The sequence below is a fragment of the Calypte anna genome, chromosome 2, assembly GCF_003957555.1.
Source record: "Calypte anna isolate BGI_N300 chromosome 2, bCalAnn1_v1.p, whole genome shotgun sequence".
NCBI classification, from domain to species: domain Eukaryota; kingdom Metazoa; phylum Chordata; class Aves; order Apodiformes; family Trochilidae; genus Calypte; species Calypte anna.
The window spans coordinates 34339764-34362391 of NC_044245.1; the positions used below are offsets into that span (position 1 = coordinate 34339764).

General features: G+C 37.9%; 1 protein-coding gene across 4 annotated transcripts in view; it reads left to right on the forward strand.

The window, feature by feature from the left end:
• The first annotated feature begins 5486 nt into the window (after positions 1–5486).
• TAX1BP1 (Tax1 binding protein 1) overlaps positions 5487–22628 on the forward strand; it is a 52394-nt gene continuing 35252 nt past the window's right edge. For 2 of the 4 annotated variants that reach the window (XM_030444291.1, XM_030444290.1), the window contains exons 1-2: positions 5488–5629; positions 8790–8973. In XM_030444291.1, coding sequence (XP_030300151.1) covers positions 8797–8973 — 177 coding nt within the window. In that variant the 5' untranslated portion in view covers positions 5488–5629; positions 8790–8796. Of the gene's footprint in view, positions 5630–5826; positions 5916–8789; positions 8974–22628 lie in introns of those variants that run through there. The other 2 variants (XM_030444289.1, XM_030444288.1) reach the window with 2 other exon arrangements.

Here is a 22628-nt window from a genome sequence, read left to right on the forward strand (position 1 = left end):
GCTTCCTAGTGATTTATTTGTATGTAATATATGGCACCATATGGTTATTGTTTTGCATAAAATTTAAGAACTCATATTGTAGGAATTTCAGAACTCCAGCAGCAGCAGAAGGTAAGAGCCTCAGCTCAGGACCTGCTGACCAAGTTTTCCATACAAATAGCAACATAAGAGGTTTAGACACCTCTGCGAATGTGGGGTTATGGGGAGAAGCAGAGTGAGTCGCTCTCTATCTCGACTCTCAGGTCAGGCAAAACCTCTCACAAGTGTTCTGCATCACCTCAGAGCCCTCTTCCTTGGGGCCAAGCCAAGTGGGAGCACCAGCTCCTCCATCAGTTGTGGAGCAGCACCAGGCATGTGATTCCACAGATGCAGCAGCTCAGGGAGCGGAGGAGGGAGAAAAACGAGTAAAGCAGTGGTGGCACAAGAACTGGTAGAGCGAGGACAGGGGAGCAGGAGACAGTAATAGTATGGGGTCTTAGACATCTTTAGATCCTTTGAGAAAAATATATACTGTTATGAGAAAATAGGAAGGCTGCCAAGCTTCTTGCTGAATCAGTACACAGGCAGACACTTCTGTGCGTTGTAGCAGACAGTGCTGGAGGAGGACCCTGGAGGGAGTACAAGAAGCATGCAGTAGGTAGCTGTGGAAAGTGCCTTTTCTGTTTTCAGTCTCTCAGGGTTAAGTGCTGTGTTCTGTGATACAAGAACTTTGAAATCTCATTGCTTGTTTGTTTCCTGCCACACGCAGTTTTCCTGCCTCTGAAAACAAAATGTTGGTCATTTGGGAACTTCCAGTTACCTTCAGATAGCAAAGATAAAAGGCTGGGAGAAACAGTAAATATACCAAAGCATAGAAACCTGCTTTCTATATCTGCTAAGGTATTTACCTGTTCTATATCTGCTAAGATTTAAGTGACACCTACTCAGTGGTCATTTACATGCAGTTCTGTGCATGCCAGTAAGTGGCATGCTAGAAGGAAAAAAACCCCAAAACCTTGCAAACATCATAAATAAGAAATGAAACACTCCCCCAGACCTGGGTCTCCAGTGCACATATATTAATTACACACCAGAGAGTAAAGCCTCAGTATGTGCAAGCATTTAATTCATTATTTGCATTTATTAAAAACATTCCTTTTCACTTTAACAATACAGTAACCCAACAGTGAAATAACAGCAATTCAAATGTGGTCATTTACAGACATGGGGTTTCTTGTGTCCATTGTACAGTGCGGGGCTGCCAAGTCTCACACCTTAGGAGTAAGCTCTTGCTCTCTCCTCTCTGTGACACATGAACATGCACACACATACAAAATTTACGTGTCTGCTCTCACCTATACTCTTTTGGGAAAACACACAAATTTCATCAATCTCACTCTTACAGATTTAAAAATCCTGGCAGCTTTTGAATAGCTTTTCTTCATCAGCTGCAATTAAGTGTTGGAAAAGAAATCCAAAATGTACAGAGAGAGTCTTTCTCCTTAATAGGAAATGTCAGCAATAGTATGTGATTTCTAATATGTTCCACAGTTGTGCTCTGCCATCGTGCTGGAAGGCAAAGTTTGCATGCCCTGTGATTAGATTTCCTTAAATGCTCTGCAATTCAGTGTTGTCAGCCATAATATAAAACATTATTTATAACTATTTAACTGTTTTAAGAGTATAGTTAATGGCTTTCTGTAACATGATCTTAAAGAAGTTGATTAAGTGTGATTTACAACATGACCAGGAAGAGCTTCTGATTAGTGACATCGATACATATATTTTACATCTCACGTGGCTCATACTTCTGAAAGTTTGGAGTGTTGAAATAGGAGTCAAATCAAAATGAAATCGAATCATTAGAAATGAAGTGTTTCCTTGCCACACCTCATCAATATCATGTCATGCCAATAGACTGAATATCCACAACATAAAGTACCTTTCTCTAGTAATAAAAGCTAGAGATATACAATTTTTCTGTCACTTATACAAAGCAAAGATGGGCCTCAGGGGAATAATTCAAGGCTGAATCCAAAACTCATTGTGGCTTTAGTTCAGGCTGTAACACAGAAAGTAAACAGAAAAAATGTTAGGCTCTGAATCTGCATAGAAGTTCAAATAGACCCAAGATTAAAGGGATGGGGACCTATCACAACCTGCGACCCAACCCAGTTGACAACCAAAGGAGATTTGGACTGGACCCCCTTGCTTTCTAGTCTCCTTCTCAGAGAGGAGCTTAGGTGTGTCTGGATCCACTCCTCTTCCCAGGTCTGGGTTCCCCTTACAGTTTTTATTCCTCATTCATCTCATACCTGAAAGAGGCTTTTCTCACACTGGCAAATTAAGTCCCAGTATAATTACAAAGCACAGGGATTTTTATGTCCCAAACTTCTTTTGAATCCAGTACTGTTCAAATCAATTTTCTGCATTCACATACATTTTTGCCTTATTTAATATTTCTATCAAAACCACAACCTTTCTTTACCATGGTGGTTTTGTCCTTATGTCTACACACTTAAGAAATTGAGATGCTAAGAAAAGGGCTCTGCTAGCCTTTTATTTCCAAATAAACACCCTGGTGAAATGTTTTTCACCAACAAAACAAGACGTGTTCTTTGGAATTGTACAGATAGACACAAAAAGAGAGAGAACTAATTATTTTCAGCCTTTAGAAGAGAAAGCTACAAGAAGACCCTATTGTTATCTACAACCAGTAGTTATCAGTGCCTAGAAAAGATGGAACTGAACTCTTTTAAGAGGTGCACAGTGAAAGGACAAGAAGCAAGAGGCAAAACTGGAACATGGAAAACTGTAATTTGATATAAAGAATTTTTTTTTTTTACATTGAGTGTTTTCAACCAATGGAAAAGGTCCTCTAAGTGATGGTGGAATCTCCAGCCTTAGAGACATATAAAAGGTTGCCAGACAAAGCCCTGAGTGACATGCTCTCCTTCAAATTTATCTGGAAGTCCTTCCCAATTTCCATGGTTTTGATTCGGTGACATATATGGGAAAAACTGAATCAAAAGGATACGGGACATTCACATTTTTTTCCTTTAAAAAATACCCAAATATTGTCTAAACACTGGTTGTACATGCTTTGAGTACAATACTGGTTTATGAAAACAGTCTTCCATTACTGAAATAAGTGGGGTTGGCAAGGTGAAAATCAAGTCAGAAGAAGATGGGATTATTAGCATTATACCTGCAATAAGCTTTTCCAAGTGAATTAATGTACTAGTGTTAGTGATCCACTAGAAATGCTGATAAAAATTCTTTTTTATTTTATGATTTTAAGTATTTTTCAGATAATGCAGACTAAGACAGAAAAATAGTGGGTTTTTTTGTCTACTCAAGAGCAAGTTTTCAAAAATGGTTGTGTCCTATGGATGAATTTCAGGAGATACAATCTCATGATCCCTTCCCAGAAAATTCAGACTGATTAAGGCACTAAACAATTAATTCTCAGAGCAAGCGCACGTTTTAACATTTCCAATCACATTTCTCTTGATCCAAATCCTTGTTTGTACAAGTACATTGATTTTTAATCTTGGGATCATAGTGCACAACTTTTCCATTTTGGTCCAGTCCATAATTTCTCAAAGGTGCAATATAAAATATGAGAAAAAGCCCTGCACTGTCTTTCTGTAGAGTAGCTATAAATGTTAGAGATTAAGATTTGCATCTAAACTGAGGATTCAAATACACACGTGACTGTTTATAAAATTATACATTTATTTAAATAATTGAAGAAAATTTTTATATTATATATTACAACCACTATGTGTATGTGGTTAATGTATAGTGCTTAAAAATGCATTTTTTCCTGATTGTTGTGGGCATAAGTACAAGAAAATATTCTTGATTGATTTGTTCTAATATTTACAATGTAGATGTGACTACCAGCATAAGTAAGTTATCTCTTACATAGGGATTCAGCAATAGAAACAGTAACTTTATCCTAAACTATGACTAACCATAACTAATTCTTGACTGAATGAATGGTTATGACTTAAGCATAGAAATACCTCAAATTTCTTAAAATACTCAGAATTGGGTATATTTTTTAAAATTATGAAAGTTTTTCCAAGCATTCACTGTAAAAACTGTCAGCTGCCAGAGAACATCTTTATTTCAAGCTTCTCATTGTATTCCCATAAACCAGCATTATAATGGTGTTAAATGAAAGCAAAACTACTTGTTAGTCTCACCAACACTGATACTACTCAGCTAGTGACTGTAAACCCCAGGTTCTTCCCAGCCCACATGAGAAGAGCTTCTTGTGACTCTTAGGCAGCTCTTTTTATCAGGTCACACAGAGCAAAGAGCAGCAAAGAGAAGAAATGGAGCACAGAGATAAGAAATAGCTCTCCCCACCTTCTTGGAAATATTTATTGTTTTTCTGATTAATGTACCAGTTTCATTTTCTGCTACAAAAATTGATCTGGTCTTAAAAGAAGAAAGTGCTGCACAAACACTTGTGTCTTCTAAAATGATCTACCAGCGCAATGCAGGGAATTTATTGCTTTCCAGCAATAAATTGGAAAATGTAATATACGGATGACATGAGGTTATTAATTGTATATACAAACCAAGGGATTACTTAATAATCTGTGATACACCTGGAGGCGTAAGATTGTTTTCAGAAACAGTAAGTGAGAAACAGAAGCAAATACAACTAATAATGCGAGTTATATAAAAGGTCTGTTTCTATGGTACAGCTTAGTTTCACTTCTGTTAGGACTGGCCATGAAAAAGCTGGTGAAATTCTCCAAAAGCTAAGTCAATAACTCTATTAATTAGTTTTATAATATTCTATAGGGTACTATTAATTCTAATTGCAACACTGCCTCTCTACATAAGCTGTTTATTGAGAATACAGGTGAAAACATGTAAGAAGCAGTAGCAGCAAAGAGGTAAAGGTGATGTTAAGGAGAGTGTGTGATACTGGCAGATGTTGGGAGAAGTTGGAGAAGTCCTGCATACCCATGGCTCACCACTGCTTGTTGTTACTCTGTCCCCCTACTCTGTGGGTAATCGACTTCGGGACTCGACTCTGTGGGACTCGACTTTGAAACTCATGTAGACTCAAGTGTATTTATGAGGTAATATACTTCCACGGACATCTACCAGGTCACGCAAGCAGGACTGCGTGCAAGTGTTCACGGTCACTCTTACCTCACCCCTACGTCAGCTGCAGGAGAGCAGGAAAGGCTGAGGGTAACTCATGGGGGTAACTGATGAGGTGGAAGTTCACCAGCGTTTTTGAAGTATTACAAAGCAAGGGATGACAGGTAATGTTGCGGCAACGAACAAGAAGGGAGGGATCTGTGATCGGGAGCAGGTGCACTTCATGGAGTTAAAAGCCGCACGGTTCCGCAGTGGCAGGCAACACATCCCTGACACAGCCCTTTCGCTCTGCCCAAGCCGTGTGAGAGAGCCCGAAGGCCTCAGTGGCCTCAGGCGGGCGGGCTTTCCCCCAGCTCTCCTGCCCACTCCCCCACAGCAGCGCCGGCTCCGGCTCCAATCGTCCTGTTCCCCCGCGGGCAGGGCCGGGTCTGGAAGTGACGCGACGGGGGCGGAGCTGTGAGGCGGTGATGGCGGAGGTCCCGTGGTGATGTCCCCGGCGCCCTCCGCGCCTGTCTAGGTAAGGGGCTCTCCGGGGCCTGGCTGGGAGGGACAAGCAGCTCTGGCAGCTTCTTTGCTGCCGGCCTCCGGCAGCCGCTGTGGCGGGCAGGGCAGTTAGGTCGCGGGTCTCGGTTCTGCGCCACTGGGAAGCCGGGCCCTTCCTGTCCCCCCCCTTCCCCCTCCCCTCCCAGCTGTCTCAGGCCGGTAGCAGTCGGGAGCGGCGAAAGAGGGGAGCGGCGGCCGTGCTGTGAGGGGCGGCGGGCGCACTGCGAAGGCCCGGAGCAAAGGTGATCCGCTGCGGGTAGGTGAGGCCGCCCCGGCTGCTGCTGGAGCCGGGGGAAGGGACAGGAGGCGGCGAGACGCAGGCCGGCTGGGAGCAGCGGGGGAAGGCAGGGCTGATGGGTGTCAGGTGCGGCCGGGACCGCAGCTGGAGGACTCCGGGAGGAGCTGGCTGGGGCGGTGCGGCTCGTCATGCGTTTGTTTTTCCTGCCTGACGAGCTTGTCCTCCTCCCGTCATTTTCGTTCCGTAAAAGCAAACGCGTCGTTCAGCCTCCCCGAGGGAATCGCTTGGTCACACCAGTCGGGAAGTCTAAGCGTAGTTCTTCCTCCTTCACCTCCCCTCTTTCCGAGCCGGTAGCTGTGAGCTAAATAAGCAAGCACCCAGCATCCTCTAATTTATCCTTGAACTGTAAGTAGATCTCAGCTTCACCTAAGCTCCGGGGATTTTCCTGCTGGGGAAGAGTAATCCCAGATGACTTTGCTGGTCTGCACAAGTTCAGATTTATAAACAGTTCTGCCTTGGGCTTGGAAACCAGCCTCCGTTGACTGGTTTCTTTAGGCTAGTACTCGGCTGTGGTAACTGGCAACCATTATGCTGAAATAAATATCTGGTGTTTGGTTGTTTTTTTTTTTTTTTTTTTGTGCGTGTTTTTTAAAATAAGTGCTTAAAATAAACTTCCTATTTTAAAAGCAGACCTATTTCAAGAAAAAATTTTGAATTTTACTTTTTTATTATTGCTGTGCTTGCTCGTTTTTACTTATCATGGGTAATGAAAATCGAAACAGTCTGTTTCATATCAGTATTGCTTGACTTCAGGTGCTGCTGAGTTACTAAAAATGAATGAGTTTGTGCTTGACAAAAATTAAGGCTGTTCTCTTTCTTTTAGAATTGTAGAAACTGCTGCTCTATGCCATTTATTGATAGAGTGAATTCAAGACGTGTCTTGAATGCAATCTTGTGTTTTGAGAAGTGTGGTGGTTTTCATGGTTTTACTATCCCATAACATTTCCTATGCTTTTTGAGACTCCAGAGCTAGATAACAGGATTTATGTGTACCCTGTTGTCTTTCAAAAGCTATCTTGATCGCAATCTTGATCAATTTCTTGCTTGTATAACTTCCTGTCTGTCATATCTGCTCATCTTCACAAGCTTGGCATTTTGTCTTGTTGTGTTGTTCAGGGTACAGACTGCTTTTTATTTAACAACTGATACATTGTCGGAGAATGGTGAGGGAAAACTAATTCAACCAATATGGTTGATAAACAAGCTTCAACTTTATTGCGCAGTAACTTTTACTTATATAGTGTTTCTGTGACCACACCCCTGCCACCACACAACAATATAACGTATTATTGGACACCTGGTGTGTTTACCTATAGACAGGTGAATCCCTGGTGCAGGTAGCATAGAAATATGGGCCGATCTCATTGGCCCCTCAAACATGGGGCTGGGCATGGGAAAGGGGTCACACTCCCTACCTTTTTGGGAGCATTCGGCAACATTCTGCAACAATACATCAGAATAATGTCATGGCTGCCCTTATGTACTTCATGTGTTGCACTAAATTGGATAGCAATAAGCTTAAAACGTTGAGGGCTTAAGCCTAAAAAAATGCCTGTTTACCTTGTGTTGAATGATGAATAAATGTTTACATCAGAGCACATTTCATTTTCAGAAACTTGAGCTCTTTGCTACTTACAATTTAACTGGTGAAAATAATCTTTAAAAGAATTGACTGCCCTTGATGTTTAATGTTCTTGTGGCTTGCAGTGGCCCATGGCTTTTGAGGTTTGATTTCCACATGCATCTTCAATGAAAATAATATATTATGTCTTGCACTGTTCAGTTACGTCATTCAAGATGTGAATTTGCTTGGCCACTATAAAATGACTTTTAATAGCAAATGTGAGAATAGGATGGCTCAACTTTCTAGAAATGTGTCAGACATATAAGGGACAAATCTGCCTAATAGGCATTGTTTTGACAAACTTATGATTGTATTTTTGAAATCAAACACTTGAAACTTCTCAGTTGCCCGTCTTAAAATTTTGGCAAATATTGCTGGATCTAAGGAAGTGATATGGTCATTCTGCTCATGAAACATTTTGCCTTGCTGTAATTTTTATCACTATGTGTGCTAAATGTGGTGGTGAATTGAAAGCATGATTAAAAGCCATTGCAGTCCAACTGATTAGTGTTAATCTGTTAAGCTGCATGCATCCCTAAGTGTCCCACCATCAATGAAGTCCATTGTTCATGGTAATGAAGCTAAACATGCAGGGCTGGGAGTGTTACAGTGAGAACAGTAAAAGATGCCCACAGACTGATAAAGAGAGGGAAGAGGACTCTTTCAAAGAAGAAAAAAACAAACCTAAACAAAATGCTGCTGTTTGGAGGAGCTTTCGTGTTTTTAAAAAATGTCTTAAAATGGAACTTTTACACTTACTGAGACGCAATGCAGAACTTCACATGTAGGAATGCTGTGAAAGCATTTAAAGCTGTGAAAGTTTAAGGTAGGGAAGCATGGAGCTTTGTTTCTCCTTCCCTGACTCATTCAAAACCAGTAAGAATATTTCATAAAGTTAGTGCTTTGTTTTCGCACTACTGCCTTTATTTCCCGGTTTTTGCCACTGTATCTGAGATACAATACTCGATGCAGTCAGCTAAGCAACTGCTTTCTCTTCATCTTGATGTCATCACTGAAATGAGTGCTCTTTTATTCTGAGAGGTGATTGTTTTGGAGTGATGCTGATGGTGGACGTGGTCTATAGCTATCTGTTTTCAGAACAGAGAAACTGGTTATTAGATTTCTGTCTTGTGTATTTCAAATAGATTAATTTTTTAAACTTTAGTATCTTTCCACTACATTGAAGTAGCAACTTCTGCCATTTTTTTACAGATCAATCATGTCATCCTTCCAGGAAGTTCCATCTTCAGCTAGTGCTTTGCAGACTTCCAACTTTGCTCATGTGATTTTTCAAAATGTGGCAAAAAGTTATCTTCCAAACACACATCTTGAGTGTCACTACACTCTGACCCAGTTTATCCATCCTCATCAGAAAGACTGGGTTGGTATTTTCAAGGTAAGTGAAGCCTGTTCAGTTACTATCTCTTGAATGTTTACTGTTTTCTCTCTGACCAGATAAAAAATAATTTTAAAATCAAACAAAAGTAAAAGCTCTCCCACTTAAATGATGTATTGGATCCTGGTATTATAATGTGAGGTTTGTATTGCAGATCAAACTGGAGATCAAATCTAGAGGAATGAGTATGTTTGAAGTCTGTTGGAGTAAAGCGATGGTGTGATATGATGGTGTGTTGCAGAATTTAATGAGAGATGGTTTGAGGAGATTAATCTGGGCACAGAGTGATGTTGTGAACAGGACTGTATGAAGAATGCGAGCCAGAGTAAACATGAAATGTGTGTTGAATGAAGAAAAACAAACCTGGGGATATTCTGACCCACAGCCCTGACTCATTTTTGTTGTCAGAACAGCAGCAGTGTAGATAACTAAAATTGTTCAGAACAAACCCTTGAAAAATGGGGAAGGGGTCTAAGTTGCCTCATGTTAGTGATCTGATTTATTTGGATTTATTAGAAGTTAATGAAGGTTCAGTTATGGGATTAGAAACTGATTAATTCTTACATCTACTCCTGTATGGGTTGTGTGTGTGTTTCTTTGTCAGTATTGTTCCTAGTAGATGATACTTCAATTCCTTTCTTGAATAGTTAAGTGCTTTGGCAGTGGGGAAGGGAGAAAGATAACAGACTAGCTCAGTACTTGACACTTTGCTTGGAACTGTCCACTGTTTTTAAGAATGGAAATGCTTGACTTCACTGTAATCTGTGAGTCACCAATGGATTGTTTCTTTATTCAAAGGCTCTCCTGTCAAATAGGAGTACTTTTCTCTATAAGAAAGTAGAAGCATTTTTAATGTTATGTGTCACTAAGTTGTGCGACGGAGACATTTACTTACAAACAGGCACACTTCTCTAATAGGAGGTTTCTAAAAACGTGTATATATCTATCTTGATTACTTGCAAAGCTTTGACAACCTTGCTTCAGTTTATCTGAGCACACGATTGTTTGGTTTATCAACATTAATGAAACTTAAAAAAAAATGGTTGTGACAACCTTAAAGAAGGTGCTGTTTATATTACACACAAGCATTTTGAAATTATTATTTTAATTTTAACAGAAGCAAATGTGGCTCTGGTGATTTAAATGAGGGAGACAATCAGACAGGAGTCTAAAAATACTTATGAAAAAAAAGAGTGAAGTACAGCATGTGACAGCATGATATGCTGTATACGAGTGGCTTTGGTTTCATCTTGATTTTGTAAACTGTTGAGGTATGAATTTTTATTCTGCTTTGGCAGTCATTTGAAGAACATGTTGAGCTGGCATAAGGTAGTACTGCTGCTGAAAGAAACATCTCCTTTTATGTAGGGTGGCTTATTTTCTTGTAGTTTCTCTCCTTTATGTGAAACACGTTGCATGATAAATCAAACCAGGGTATAAATTGAGTTTAAGAGCAAAATTTTGGGACTGGATTTTTTTGAAGTGGAATTCCCCTGTTGTATTTCCAGATCATCTGCCTCTCAGCAACACAAGGGAAAGAAGCACTGCGAGATGGGGAAAAGGATGAAACTTGTTTTATTTTTGTGACTGTCAGCTTATACTGAGTATTGTGAATAGAATGTCTTGGTGTATTGTACAGTGAGTTAAACGGAGCCAGTTTTCCAGGTGTGTTTGTGGCTACAAATAGATATGTGTATAAGTAATGTTTACAGTAAAACTGTGAAACTTCAAAACTGTAAGACTGAAAATGCTGTTGTCATGGGATAGATAATAGCCAGAAGTTGTACTGTACTGTGATCTGAGTGTATAAATGAGTGTATGTCTGTATAAAAAAGAGAACTGATTCTTCCTGGACAATCAAAAAACCACCTAGAGATGGTTTGAACATGGTAGAGGTTTTATTATTTACCTTTCTCAAATAAGAGAGGGATGTGAGTGATGTGCTGCATGTCTAGTAAAGTGATTTTTTTTCAGCATTAAAAAAAAAATAAACGAAACCTTGGCTAATTATGAGAGCAGTAATTAGCGGCCTTCTTTTTTGGCATTCAGTGAAAGGAAAGTGAGAGCTTCTGTGAGAGAACTTGAAGTCTATTCACTGACTGTTAACATAGGGGGAATGGAAGTCCACCTTGGCTATCCCAGATGAATAAACTGCTTAGAAAACAAGCCTGTTGAAGTTAGTATCATTTAGCCTTTGCTTGGAATTGGACAGAAACTGCTGCATTATAAGAGTAAATACCGAACAGAAGGAAAAGGCACCTGGTTTAAAACAAAAAAAACTCAACCAAGAAAACCTTCAATTTCAGATTAGCATATAAAATAACTATGAAGTAATATTGATTTTGCCCTCCCCCGTGTGATTATTGTGTTGGTTTTGGTTCTAATGCTGACTTGTGTTCCACTTCAGTAAGCTGTGGCTTCACTTGTATTTTTCTGTTTTTACTCAACTGGTTAGCTAGGAAGTTTTTTTACTGAAATTCACAAAATCTATAGGTGCTTTTCTAAGTGAACTTTTTTAGTTTAGGTTGCACGTCCATGTACATTTCTTCAGCAGTGATGATGTCTTGAGTGAATAGTGGTTATTTGTATCCTTATATTATTCTGTTGGTTATCCTGGTCCAGCTGTTTGTGCAGCTGCACAGTGAAACAAATCAGAGAAGTGACCTGCCAGAGAAATACAGCTCGTCCTCCCCCAGCTTTTACCACATTGTTTCACAACTGCTCTTCAGTTGTATTCTGTTTCACAACTTTTTCTTCAGCTTAATCACTGTGTGATGCAATGGGCAACTGCGCTGGCATCATTGTGATGAAAACAAGTGGAATAGGAAGGTGTGTGGGAGAAGGACTACGCCTACTTTATTGGCTTGGCTTCTTAATGTGGAATGAAAATTGAAGCTTCTTTTTTGAATACTGAGTTCTGTGCTGAAGATAAGCTTTTAAGGGTGTGGTTTGCCATTCTAGCTTCTGAGCTTTTTAAGTGTTTCTGTAGTATGCCCCCTGTGTCTAGTGGGCTCTTTTTATTTCATATACTTTTGAATTGTGATTCTTACAGTTGCCATTAGTGTTGTGCAGCTTCTCTGAAAAAGTGGTGTCAGAAATGGAATCCTTCATAGAAGCCTTCATAGTAAATTGCAATGAAGATCTTTTTTCTGTGTGTCTTGTCATGATTATTGATTAGTTGTTATATAACATCACTCTGCTCTTCATTATATTGCTCTTTTCCACCTAGTATAATTTATTTTTCACTTGTTAGACTACCTCTATAGCAGTATTTCCAGTTTTCTTTGTCTAGTGAGTATTATACTTCTGTCACTGAGTAATGGCTTGTGTTTTGTATGACGGAAAGGTAATAGCTTCAGTGAAAGGCACCACAGCAAGTTCATGTTTGCAGCTGTTTTTTTACAGGTAGCCTCTTCTCAATAATATTTTACAAAGCAACTTAAAATAAGGAGCCAAGGAAAGATAAAGTACTGCCTCCCTGTCCTCTGTTGGAGGCATCAAAAAAGTCTGGTTGGGAGGTATAGCAGGTCTGGAACTTCCAACCCGAGGTGGAGATTTGTGACATACGGCATTATGACAACTAAACTGGCAACCTAGTGACAGTTTTTCTAAAACTTAACAAATTATACCAACTCCTCTGCATATGCTGTAGATTAAATGTATTTTTTTTTGTTCCCAGCGTGATTTGGGTAATTAAATGTTGAACCTCTGTAATGCTGAGCATAAGGCATTTTGTGGTGATGGTAGATTTGTAAGTGTTCCTAGAAAAACAGTGTTGTATCATTGAGAAAAATGCAGACCCAGTGTTCATAAGCTGAAAGGGTCAGGTTGCATAAAGGAGAATTATTCCAGATTTACCAATTTTCTTACAAACTAGGTGTATCTGAAAGCATACACTAGTTTTGGAATTGAGCCTTTGGCAAAACTTGGAGGGAGCAGGAAGTACAATAAAGAAAATGTTACCCTTTAGCATAGCGAATATGCAGCATTTTTTTTCTTCTGTAGATATTCAGCTTTATTTTTTTTCCTTGTCTCATACTTGGGCTTAAGACCAAGTTTTGATTCAGTCTTCAAGTCTGTTGTCTTTTTTTGCTGATATTTCTCTTTGCTTTTGTGGCATCTAGGATGCTCATCTGTAATCAAGTGCCAAAAGACCTTGATCAGTTATGCCTTTGTTTCCTGCTGAACAACAACAAATGAAAAGACAGTTTTACTGGTAAATACTAGGCTGGTACTTGGCATGGACATTGTGAGCCTGTGTAGCTCTTCATGCAGCTTTTTCTGTGCAGAAGAACCTGAGGATTCTTAGTGTGGAGTTAAAGGAGAGAAGGCTTATCATTCTTGATAGATTTTGTAGAAGAATGTACGTTCTTCCAGAATGGTCCAAGACCACTGCCCTCTTTTAGTTCTCTGCTTCTCTCTGATTAATTGAAATCTGGAGATGCCCTGGGGTAATCCAAATCTGAACCTTTGAAATGAAAAATAATTAATATGTGCACTACATCTGCTTGCAAAAATGGTCTGTCTGGTAGGTGGTCTTAATCTCCGGATGGGGAAGTCTGCATCTCGTGACTATTGCACAATAAAGTGAAATAATCATATGGCCAAGTGATATTTTTTGCATTATTAATACATAATGTCCAGACTTGCAGAAGTGTTTGAAAAGGCTACTTGGCTTTTAGAAGAAGTGCTTACCCCTATGTCCAGGACATATGTGTGCAAGTAGGATGGACAGATGTTCAGTATACAAAGGAGGCAGGTTTAATATACATTTCAGAGCCACAAGCAAAGAATGTTATGGGCACAATAAAGATAGTGCTTCAAGAGAGTACTGTTAAAGGTGTGGGTGTTTGTGGAGTGTATTCCAATCCTTTCTGGGTTTTTGAAGATTCATTTCTGCTGAGGCCAATGTGCTGGAAAGACCTGCTGCATCAGCAGGTAATCTTTCTTATGTTAAGCTAATGACTTTGGTCTTGCCATGTGTTTAATTAACCATTCCAGCAAAACTTTTTTGATCCTCTGTTCTAGTTGGTGTATTCTTCTAAGTAATCTACATTGCTATTTTCTTCTGGGATATTGAATTATAGACATGCTTTTTTTATTGGCTACCTCAGTGTGCCCCTGGAGAACAAAAGAACATTTTTTTCGTTCTTAATATCCGCATTTTTAACATCCACAACTTAATGGTAGTCTGATGTTCTGGTAACTTAACGTATAGTAAAAGTAGAATAATCAAGATTGAGAAGATCATAGCACCTTAATGGAACACAAGAGATCCCTGCTTGCACAGAAAGGTTGCTCAGTATTTAGGAGGTCACACCTGAGCTACTGTTTGTGCATCAGTGCAGTACCTGTATTCAGAAACTTAATTTCTGTCTTTTTGGTGTACTGATTTGTAGCAAATGTCAGAATTTTCTGTGGTAAAAAACCTCTGTAACAGAATTTAACAGTGGATTTAATGGAATGCTAGAGAAATTGGTTTTCCTAGGTTGGTGGTTGTGTTGTGTGAAGACAATAGAGATATATTTTTGTTTGGTACTCTGGGTTGTTTATTCTCCATTGGACTGCAAATCACTGAACAACTTATGAGAGTCAATTGAATAGTGTGATTTTGTCATAGATTTTTTTTTTTTAAGATACCAGTTACTTCTATATCTACAGATCATGTTATGAAGTATAATGCAACAGCTGGATGTGTTACTGATCTCATGCATACTGAAATAGAATTTTTCTAGCATGGAATCATCACTGCACAGCGGGGCATAATACATACAGGCATATGATGGTATGTCCTGTTAAAGTAGCTGGGAATAGAATTACTAGAATTCAGAATGTTTTAGAAATTGATACATCTGCAAATTAGTGATTTCATTGGTTTCTTATTTACCTGCCTCAGAAATATGTGTCTTGAGATAATTTTTTTAAAGAAACATCATTGCTATGCTGTTCATGGTTTCTATACTGCATGAAGAGAATGATAATCTGGGTTTACCTGATGTTAACCTTTGACAAGAAATTTTGTTGTTTAATTCCAAGTGTCACTGATTTTCTAAAAATACTTGCTATGGTAGGTTTGTGTAGTCAGAGACAGAATTGGCATTGCAAAATGGTCAGTAGCTGGTTACAGTTTTGAAGTAAAAGATTATGCTAATTTATAGTTTCCATTCAATGTGATGGCAGATGAGTATTTCACTTAAACTCTACCTACCCATTTTTAATACATCTTCATGCTTATCTTCTAAAGTGAACTAGCTTTGTTACTCTTTGATCTGTCATAACATTTCCTTAGACAGTCATTTTCATATGTACCAGGTTTTCTTTTAGAGGTCATATTGTTTCTATATTTATTTTGATTTATACTTAATAAGAGAGAAAGTTGATCCTCTGGTCTAGGCACTCTGTCAATGTCATTTTGACATGTTCCTCTGAACTGTGAGATAGAAATACAACCAAAGAGAGATGATAATAGCTTAGTATCCTGATAATACCTTGATACTGCAACAAATACCATATGTTCTCAATAGCCCAAGCTAAAAAATTGCCTCTATGTGTTTGTAACATTCAGCAGAGATGTACATCTTCATGTCTGGGCATGAGAGAGCCCAGGCAGCCTTTCATAGTCTAGACTACGTGCAGCTATCTTCTGTCCCAAATGTTCAGCTTCAGGGCTCCTGCTGTAAAACAAATTTTTTTCTTGGAGTGAGCAGCAAGGTCACATCTAAAGTAAAGTCTTATGTGACTCGAAGTAAATCAAAGTTGCATGTGATATAAAGTGATTGCAAACATACTAAAAAAACCCCAAAGTTGTAGCTTTGACTTCATTGCTTACTTATTTTTAGATGTCTATGCCTTAATGTTACTAAAATCAACTTAATGCTTCGCTAAGTATTTTTTGTCATGTTTGTATTCTGGTGTTTTCTGTACAACTTTATGTTTTCAGAATCGGCATCCAAATACTATGATACCTGCACTCAAAAGTATGTCACTTCAGTGGCTTGTCAGTGTTAGAAGAGTATCAGTAATTTAGCCTGATACAAACTTTATTGCCCCCAGATATTTTATTTTTTCTATCTGTTAATTGGCTTAGAAGAATTAACTGGCTTTTGCAGACTGTTAAAGTCACTACTGTGACTTTCAAGTAGTGTTTCTTGAACTCTGGGTTATGGCACAAACCAAGCCAGCTGTGAAGAAGTCACTTTGTAGGATACTGGGTCCGATTGCATTTTGCTTAGACACTTGTGCTTTCTGTGGCTGGGGTCAAAATAGTTGATTCCTGTCATATGGAATATGCAAAGGCTGCTGACTTACTGTCATCTGTAATAATTTTACTGTATAACACATGTCCAAAACCTTATCTACTGTCTGTAATTTTGCTCAGAGGTAATTTATTTTCTTCTTCCAGTACTTAGGATACTTTGCCAAATTACTTTCTAAACTACTTAATTTACCTTCTGAATTACAAGAAGGTCATAATTTATACTCTGAGTTTTGTGTGTGCTTGTGTTTTGTTTTGTTTTTTTCCTTTTAAATTGTGTTATGTTAGGTATTTACAATAAAGGCTTACTGGTTATGCCCAAGTTGGTTCTGCTATACAAGTCTGTCCTGGGTTTGCTGCCTGGGTCTGCTGATGTTAGTATGTGGGTTGTATAGTTAGGCAGGACACTCATAATGCAGCAGAATGAACACTCCTGTTCTTCCATTTCCCCAACAGCTTTCTGAGGCAAGGGAAGAAGATGCCAAATGAGCTCTCTTTCTAGTGGTGTAAAGTAGCACTCTCACTCAACATAGCGTTGATGGACTTTATCAAAGCTTTATAATAGGAAAGAAATAGAACAAAATAGTCAAATGGAAAAGTGTTTATTTTCCACGTTCATCTGAAACTCAAATAAAAAATGAAGTTTGAAATAATTTTTAAACTACAAGCAATGTGCAGTTGTAAGGCAGAGTTTTCTTAGAAAATCTCACATTCTTTCTACGATGAATACGGGAGATACAGTGAAATAAAATGTTATTTTTCCTCAGTAATATGTTTAACTCATTATTAGCATGCAGACAGGCACACAAATCGTGCTCCCACCCTTCTTCCCCCCCATTATTCTAGTCAGCTAATTTCCTTGGAAGTGTACTGTGGGTGAAATGTTAATACGGGGAGCTAATCACACTGTGTGGCATTTCAGTAAGAAGAGGATTGTGTGGGGCAGCACAGAAGAGGAAAAAACCTTCATGACAACTACATACCTATTTACTAGTAGAAGCAGAACGTGTCTTCTGTGGCTACTGCAGACACTTTACTTGTCCTTACCTGCCCAGCCAAATAGCAGAATACTTGGTGTTAGGTATCTTCACTGTTCACAGATTTCAACATTTCCACACAACTAGAGTTGGTCTCTATAATTAAAGAGTAGTTTATGGTGTCCTAAACTGAGGTAAGCCTCTTTGCTGGAAACTAGGAAATAGAAATAGATCACTATGTAATGGCCAGTTATGGAGAGTGGATAAATAAAGTGAGGGTTGTTTGAGTAACACATTGTTTCTACATGATAACATAATCAGGATATGACATATTTGTAGGATATATGATGTTTAGTCATGGGGTTTTGGTTTAAAAATTAATTGAGAAGGTGAAAGTTGAATTTGGTTTCTAAAATACTGGTCTGTAGGTTAACCTCTGGAAAGCAAGCGTTGGAATTTATACATAGCTTTCTAATTTCAAAATGGGTTTCTGAGTAGTGGTTGTGGGAACTAAATGTAGAGAAATGTAGAACGTAAGAGAATGTGTTAAATACCAGGTTAGGGTAGCAGAGATATTGTTGCTAATTTTGCTAATTCTGGCTAGAACATGGATTATTATTTTTTTCCTGTTAGTTATGGAAGTTGCATTATCTAAGTCTAATTTGCTCTTTTTGTGTATGTGTCAGAAATAAGGACATAAATGTTTTTGAGTTTTTAACTTGGAGCAAAATGTTTTCATAGTTTTCAGTGAATTCCTTAAAAAGTCCTGGTATCAGCATGACCAGTCAATGCATCTGATGATGAACTTGAGTTCAGAGTTCAAAACAAGTTTTGTGCAAGTCATTCTCCTCTGAACTTTGGAAGGTTTTGTGCTGGAGTTCTTGTGTAATTTGTAATGTTTGTGTGCTTGAATGTGGGTATTGTAATGTCTGCCATTACCCATGCCAAGGTTTTAAATTGGACCAGTAAACTGTGCCTCTTGTACTCCTCCTGGCTCACAGAAAGTTTCACAGCGTGTCCCATTGAAATTTCTCACTTATTTAAGGTTTCTTGTGGTAAGAAAGTACTAGTGTGCATTTGTTTCAGCTTTAGCTCTCTGGAACTTGGTTTTATGGTAGCAATTGACAATACTTTTTATTTGGTGTGTTTTATATGTGAAGTTATTTTCATGAAAGGAATTCCAACTGAGTTTTTGTACAACAAAGTCTGTAGTTTTGATCCAGATACTTTTTCTCTTGAGTTGCTTTCATTTTGAAAGTCTCACATGAGGGTTTTTCTGTGAGTGTTTTTTGTGTGGTGGTTTTTTTGGTGTGGGTTTTTTTTTTTTTTTTTTTTTTTTTTGTCAAATGCTCTTCAGGTTAACGGTGTAAATTAAAAAGGAAAAAAGCACATATATGAGTGTTTGTATCTGGGTTCTTTGTATACCATTTTAGCATTCTAATAAAAGTACTGTGTTTTTTTTAATCTTTGGTTTCACATATAAGTAAGTCAGAAAATAGTCTTCGTTGCAAAATAGAACTAACTTCATGTGGGGACTAAACGGGAATTAAATGTGGATTTCCACCTCTTTCCCCTCATTTTGTTGTTTTTAACAGCTCTTAAGTAACAAAGTAAAATAAACATGCTTGCTGCTTGAGCAGAGTTAGATACAAATTTTTAGAGCTTAGTAATTGAAGGAAACAAAAAGGGAATGCTAGAACTGAAGTCTTGATTTTAAATATATTTTTGTAATGGATTTAATTTCTCTCAATAGCTGTATTCAGTAGTGAAATTCAAATATGGAAATTAAATTTATGGAAATTAAATTTGTGACTGTTACAAAACATTTGTGTGTTTTCTGTGCTGTTTTCATGAATACATGTGCTCACTGTTAGTCATATCAGCTCTTCTGGCAGTTGAAATGGTCAAATTCTTGTTCTTATAGGCTGGAAGATTTTTCTCTGGTAACAATAAAAGTCTTTGCTCTTTGTTTTCTCTTGTTTATGTTGCATTGTGCCTATGGTATTGTTTTTCCATTTTCTAATTTTTTTTAATAGAAATAGTAGTGCAAGATTCTAGTGAATTAAATACTTAACCACTTATTTCCATTTTCTCCTGTGCTGTAAAATTCTCAGGGTTTTGTTTGTTTTAAACTTTGAAGCAACTGAATTTCAGTGATGTGAAAAAGGAAAGGCTAATGGACAAATTTGGGATAGAAACTCTATGGATTATTTAAATAGTATTCAAATAATAGTTGCACTTATTAACATGCATTCATGTTTCAGTAGGCCACCAGAGAATCTAGACACAAACTAAAGAAGCAGCCTTGCTTCTTTCTATTTTCATGCCTTGAGCTTTTCAAATATTGGAGAACTTCTCTGCTCCTACTTGAGTAATTTCCAAGTCTAACATAAAAATGTGTTTGAAAATTTTCTTCTGTTTTGCAGCTTTCCTGGAGACTCCAGCATGGATAAGCTTGGAGATATAAATAAACAAAATAGACTGGTTGGTTTTGTTTGGTTGTTTTTTTCCAGAGTAGATTCTGTGTTGCTGCTATTTCAGCAGCACTGTGGGGTCCCAGGGGTTCCATGGCCCCACGAACTGGAGCATCAAAACCTGCAAAAAGTTTTGTGAGGTGGCAGGGTAACCTTTATCTACTGCTTGACCATCATTCTCTAGAGAAAAGATTTCTGAAAAAGACCAGGATGAATTTAGCTACTTTTAACTTAAAAGTCACCTTTGAGTTTTTGAGGTATGAAATTTTAAGGAATCTGCTGTCCAGGGAGCTCTTAGTCTGTGCTCAGGTTTTTCTGCCTCCAAAGCTTTCACAGAAAAGTTTCATTTAAGTAACTGCAATATTCAGTTTCTTAAAACTGCATTTGCAATAAGTAAATTTATTTTTTATAAAAGTTCCCTTGGTTTTATTATTTTTTTTTCAGAAGTACACTACTGATTGATGCTGTTTGCCCCATGCTGATTCTATTTAACAACACCTACCTTTGGAATCATCCAATTTCTTGAATCCTGCACTACTGCTGGGAACATGCACAAAGCACAGATTCTTAAGTTTATGAGAAAAGCTTCAACTTGTCCTTTTTTTTTATGTCCCAAGCAGAATTGTAGGGGCCAGTTGCTGTAGTAGTCTCTTTTTAATTAGGATAACAGCAACAAAGAAGCAACAAAAAAGTCAGCAAAATCACCCTAGGTGTACATTTGCCTTAAATAGCAGGTTTTCTTCTGTCAGTGTCATTCAGGCAGGGTTTTAACAACAAATAGGTCCTTTTGGAGGATCTGGACTCTTCTCATCTGGAGACTAACTTGGAAGATGGTCTGTATTAATTTTACTGAGTTTTGCTGTTTTGGTCAGCAGTCAGAGAAGCAATCTAGCTTTTCTGATTTCTTTCATTAGAATGACAATATTTTTTCTAAGCTGGTATTCCTAATGATGGTGAGGATTCTTGTTCATTTTGCTTCCAGAGCTACACTGTTCTGTTTTTGATATACAATTGACATGGGGCTATTTACTAAGTATTCCCAAATTTCTCATTGTCAGTTTCATTTTTTGTTTATTTCCTCTGGAGCCTTTACCAGTAGTTCTTGCTTACCTTGATTTTTATTTACATTTCTTTAAGCAATCTTAAATTTTTTTTATATAGTTTTAACTTTTTAATTTTTTTTAGGTGACTGTTGGTTTTCCTTCTGAGCTGAAAGAAATGTGCTTTGTCAAAAGTCACATTTAAATAATTGCTGAGCTATCTAATGGGTGTTTATAGCCCGATATCTGTGATTATATAATCTATTGCCACAGAGAAGATGACTGTGTAGTAGTATTTTGTATTTCTGTACCACCGTGTACTTCATACTAGGCTTATTAAAGAGAATATTATCAAAAGATAAAATGCTAAAATAAAGATGTAATTACAGTCTGTTGATAGGTATCTTTTTAAAGATCTGGATCCCAGACCTAAGGCATCCAGTACTTTTGTTTTCCTCCCAGCATATCCAGACTTAAATGACAGAAACAAGGAGCAAAACCTAAGAAATAATCCTCTGGAAGATAATGGTAGTCATTGTTAAGTAGGAAAGATGTTGAATAATGTTACTAAGTTAACTTGCTTTGCTGCAGAATATACGAACTTCCTCTTTCTAAATGTATACAACTGAAAAAGAAGAGGTTTGTTCACATTTCCTTCTCTGCATTGTCATGTTTTGACGTGAGCAAAGTGTAGCGGGGAAGACCCTCATCTTTTGAAATCCTGAGCACTGAAAAGAGCCATGGGATAGTCCATGCCTGCTGAAAACTTGTGTGTGCCCTGTTACACAATAGCTGGAGTCTCAGGATCATAGTGGTGTAAGATGGGAAGCTATGGTAGGGGAAGCAGTTGATGGATGACAGGAAACTGGGGGAATTGCTGGAGAAAGTACACGTGTGGTAAACTTCCCAGTACATCACTCACTCGGTCTTGATGTGTCACAGTTCCCTCTTTGCCAGTAACCCACAGAATAGAGTCTCACTTGCAAACATGGCACCTGCAGAAAAACAGGCCAGCCATAATTTGTTTTCTGTATAACTACTATTTCTGTTTGTGTCAGCATGACTGAAGTTTCAAATAACCTTAAAAAATGGTTATGTGGATTATTGTTACAGTATTTATAAAAATAACTTTTAGTTTCTGAACAGGTTATTAAATTTACTGACCAAAAGATGATATCTAAAAGAAAAAAAAAAACATTAAAAATGCCACATTCCAGAGCAAAAAGGAATCAGAATCTGAGTTGATCTAGGGGAATGATATTTGGTTTTATATTCACTGAATTTTACTTCCTCTGTTTTCGTAGGTATTTGTTTGGTTTTCTTGAACAGTAATAAAACTAAGAGTAGAATGAAAATATTACTTCAGTTCTATATTGATACAGTATTCTAGACAATTCAGTTTCTATTCTGAAATTATAAAGAACTAGATGAGGACTTTTTATTGAGAACTACATTTAAAAAGCTGTATGCTTTTTTATTTTAAGGCAGCAAGAAATGGTATACTTTTCAGAGGCTAAAGCAGGTTCAGCAAAAAAAAATCTGAGTTAATAAATTTGTAGAGAAATGGACTCTTCTGAAAAGTTGGAAAGCAGATGTTAAATGAAGCTAGTGGGAAGACTGACTTAGATTTTTGTGCAATTTTTTCAGACATAACATGTATGCATAGAAGTGTTAGCATTCCAGTGAAATGCTGGCCTTCAGCATTTCAGGAGTTGTCCAAAAAGTGCTGGTTTACCCTTGTCAAATTTGGGGTTTTCAGTAGAAGTGTGTAAGCTGTTTTTTCTTTCCCTTTTTTGTTTTCTGATGAACATGTTGGATTGTGGACATAAAATAGTCAGTGTTGGTGGAACTTATGTGAAGAAAATCTCACTATAAACTTCAAAATTTATCTCTCTTGTCTTTTTAGTAT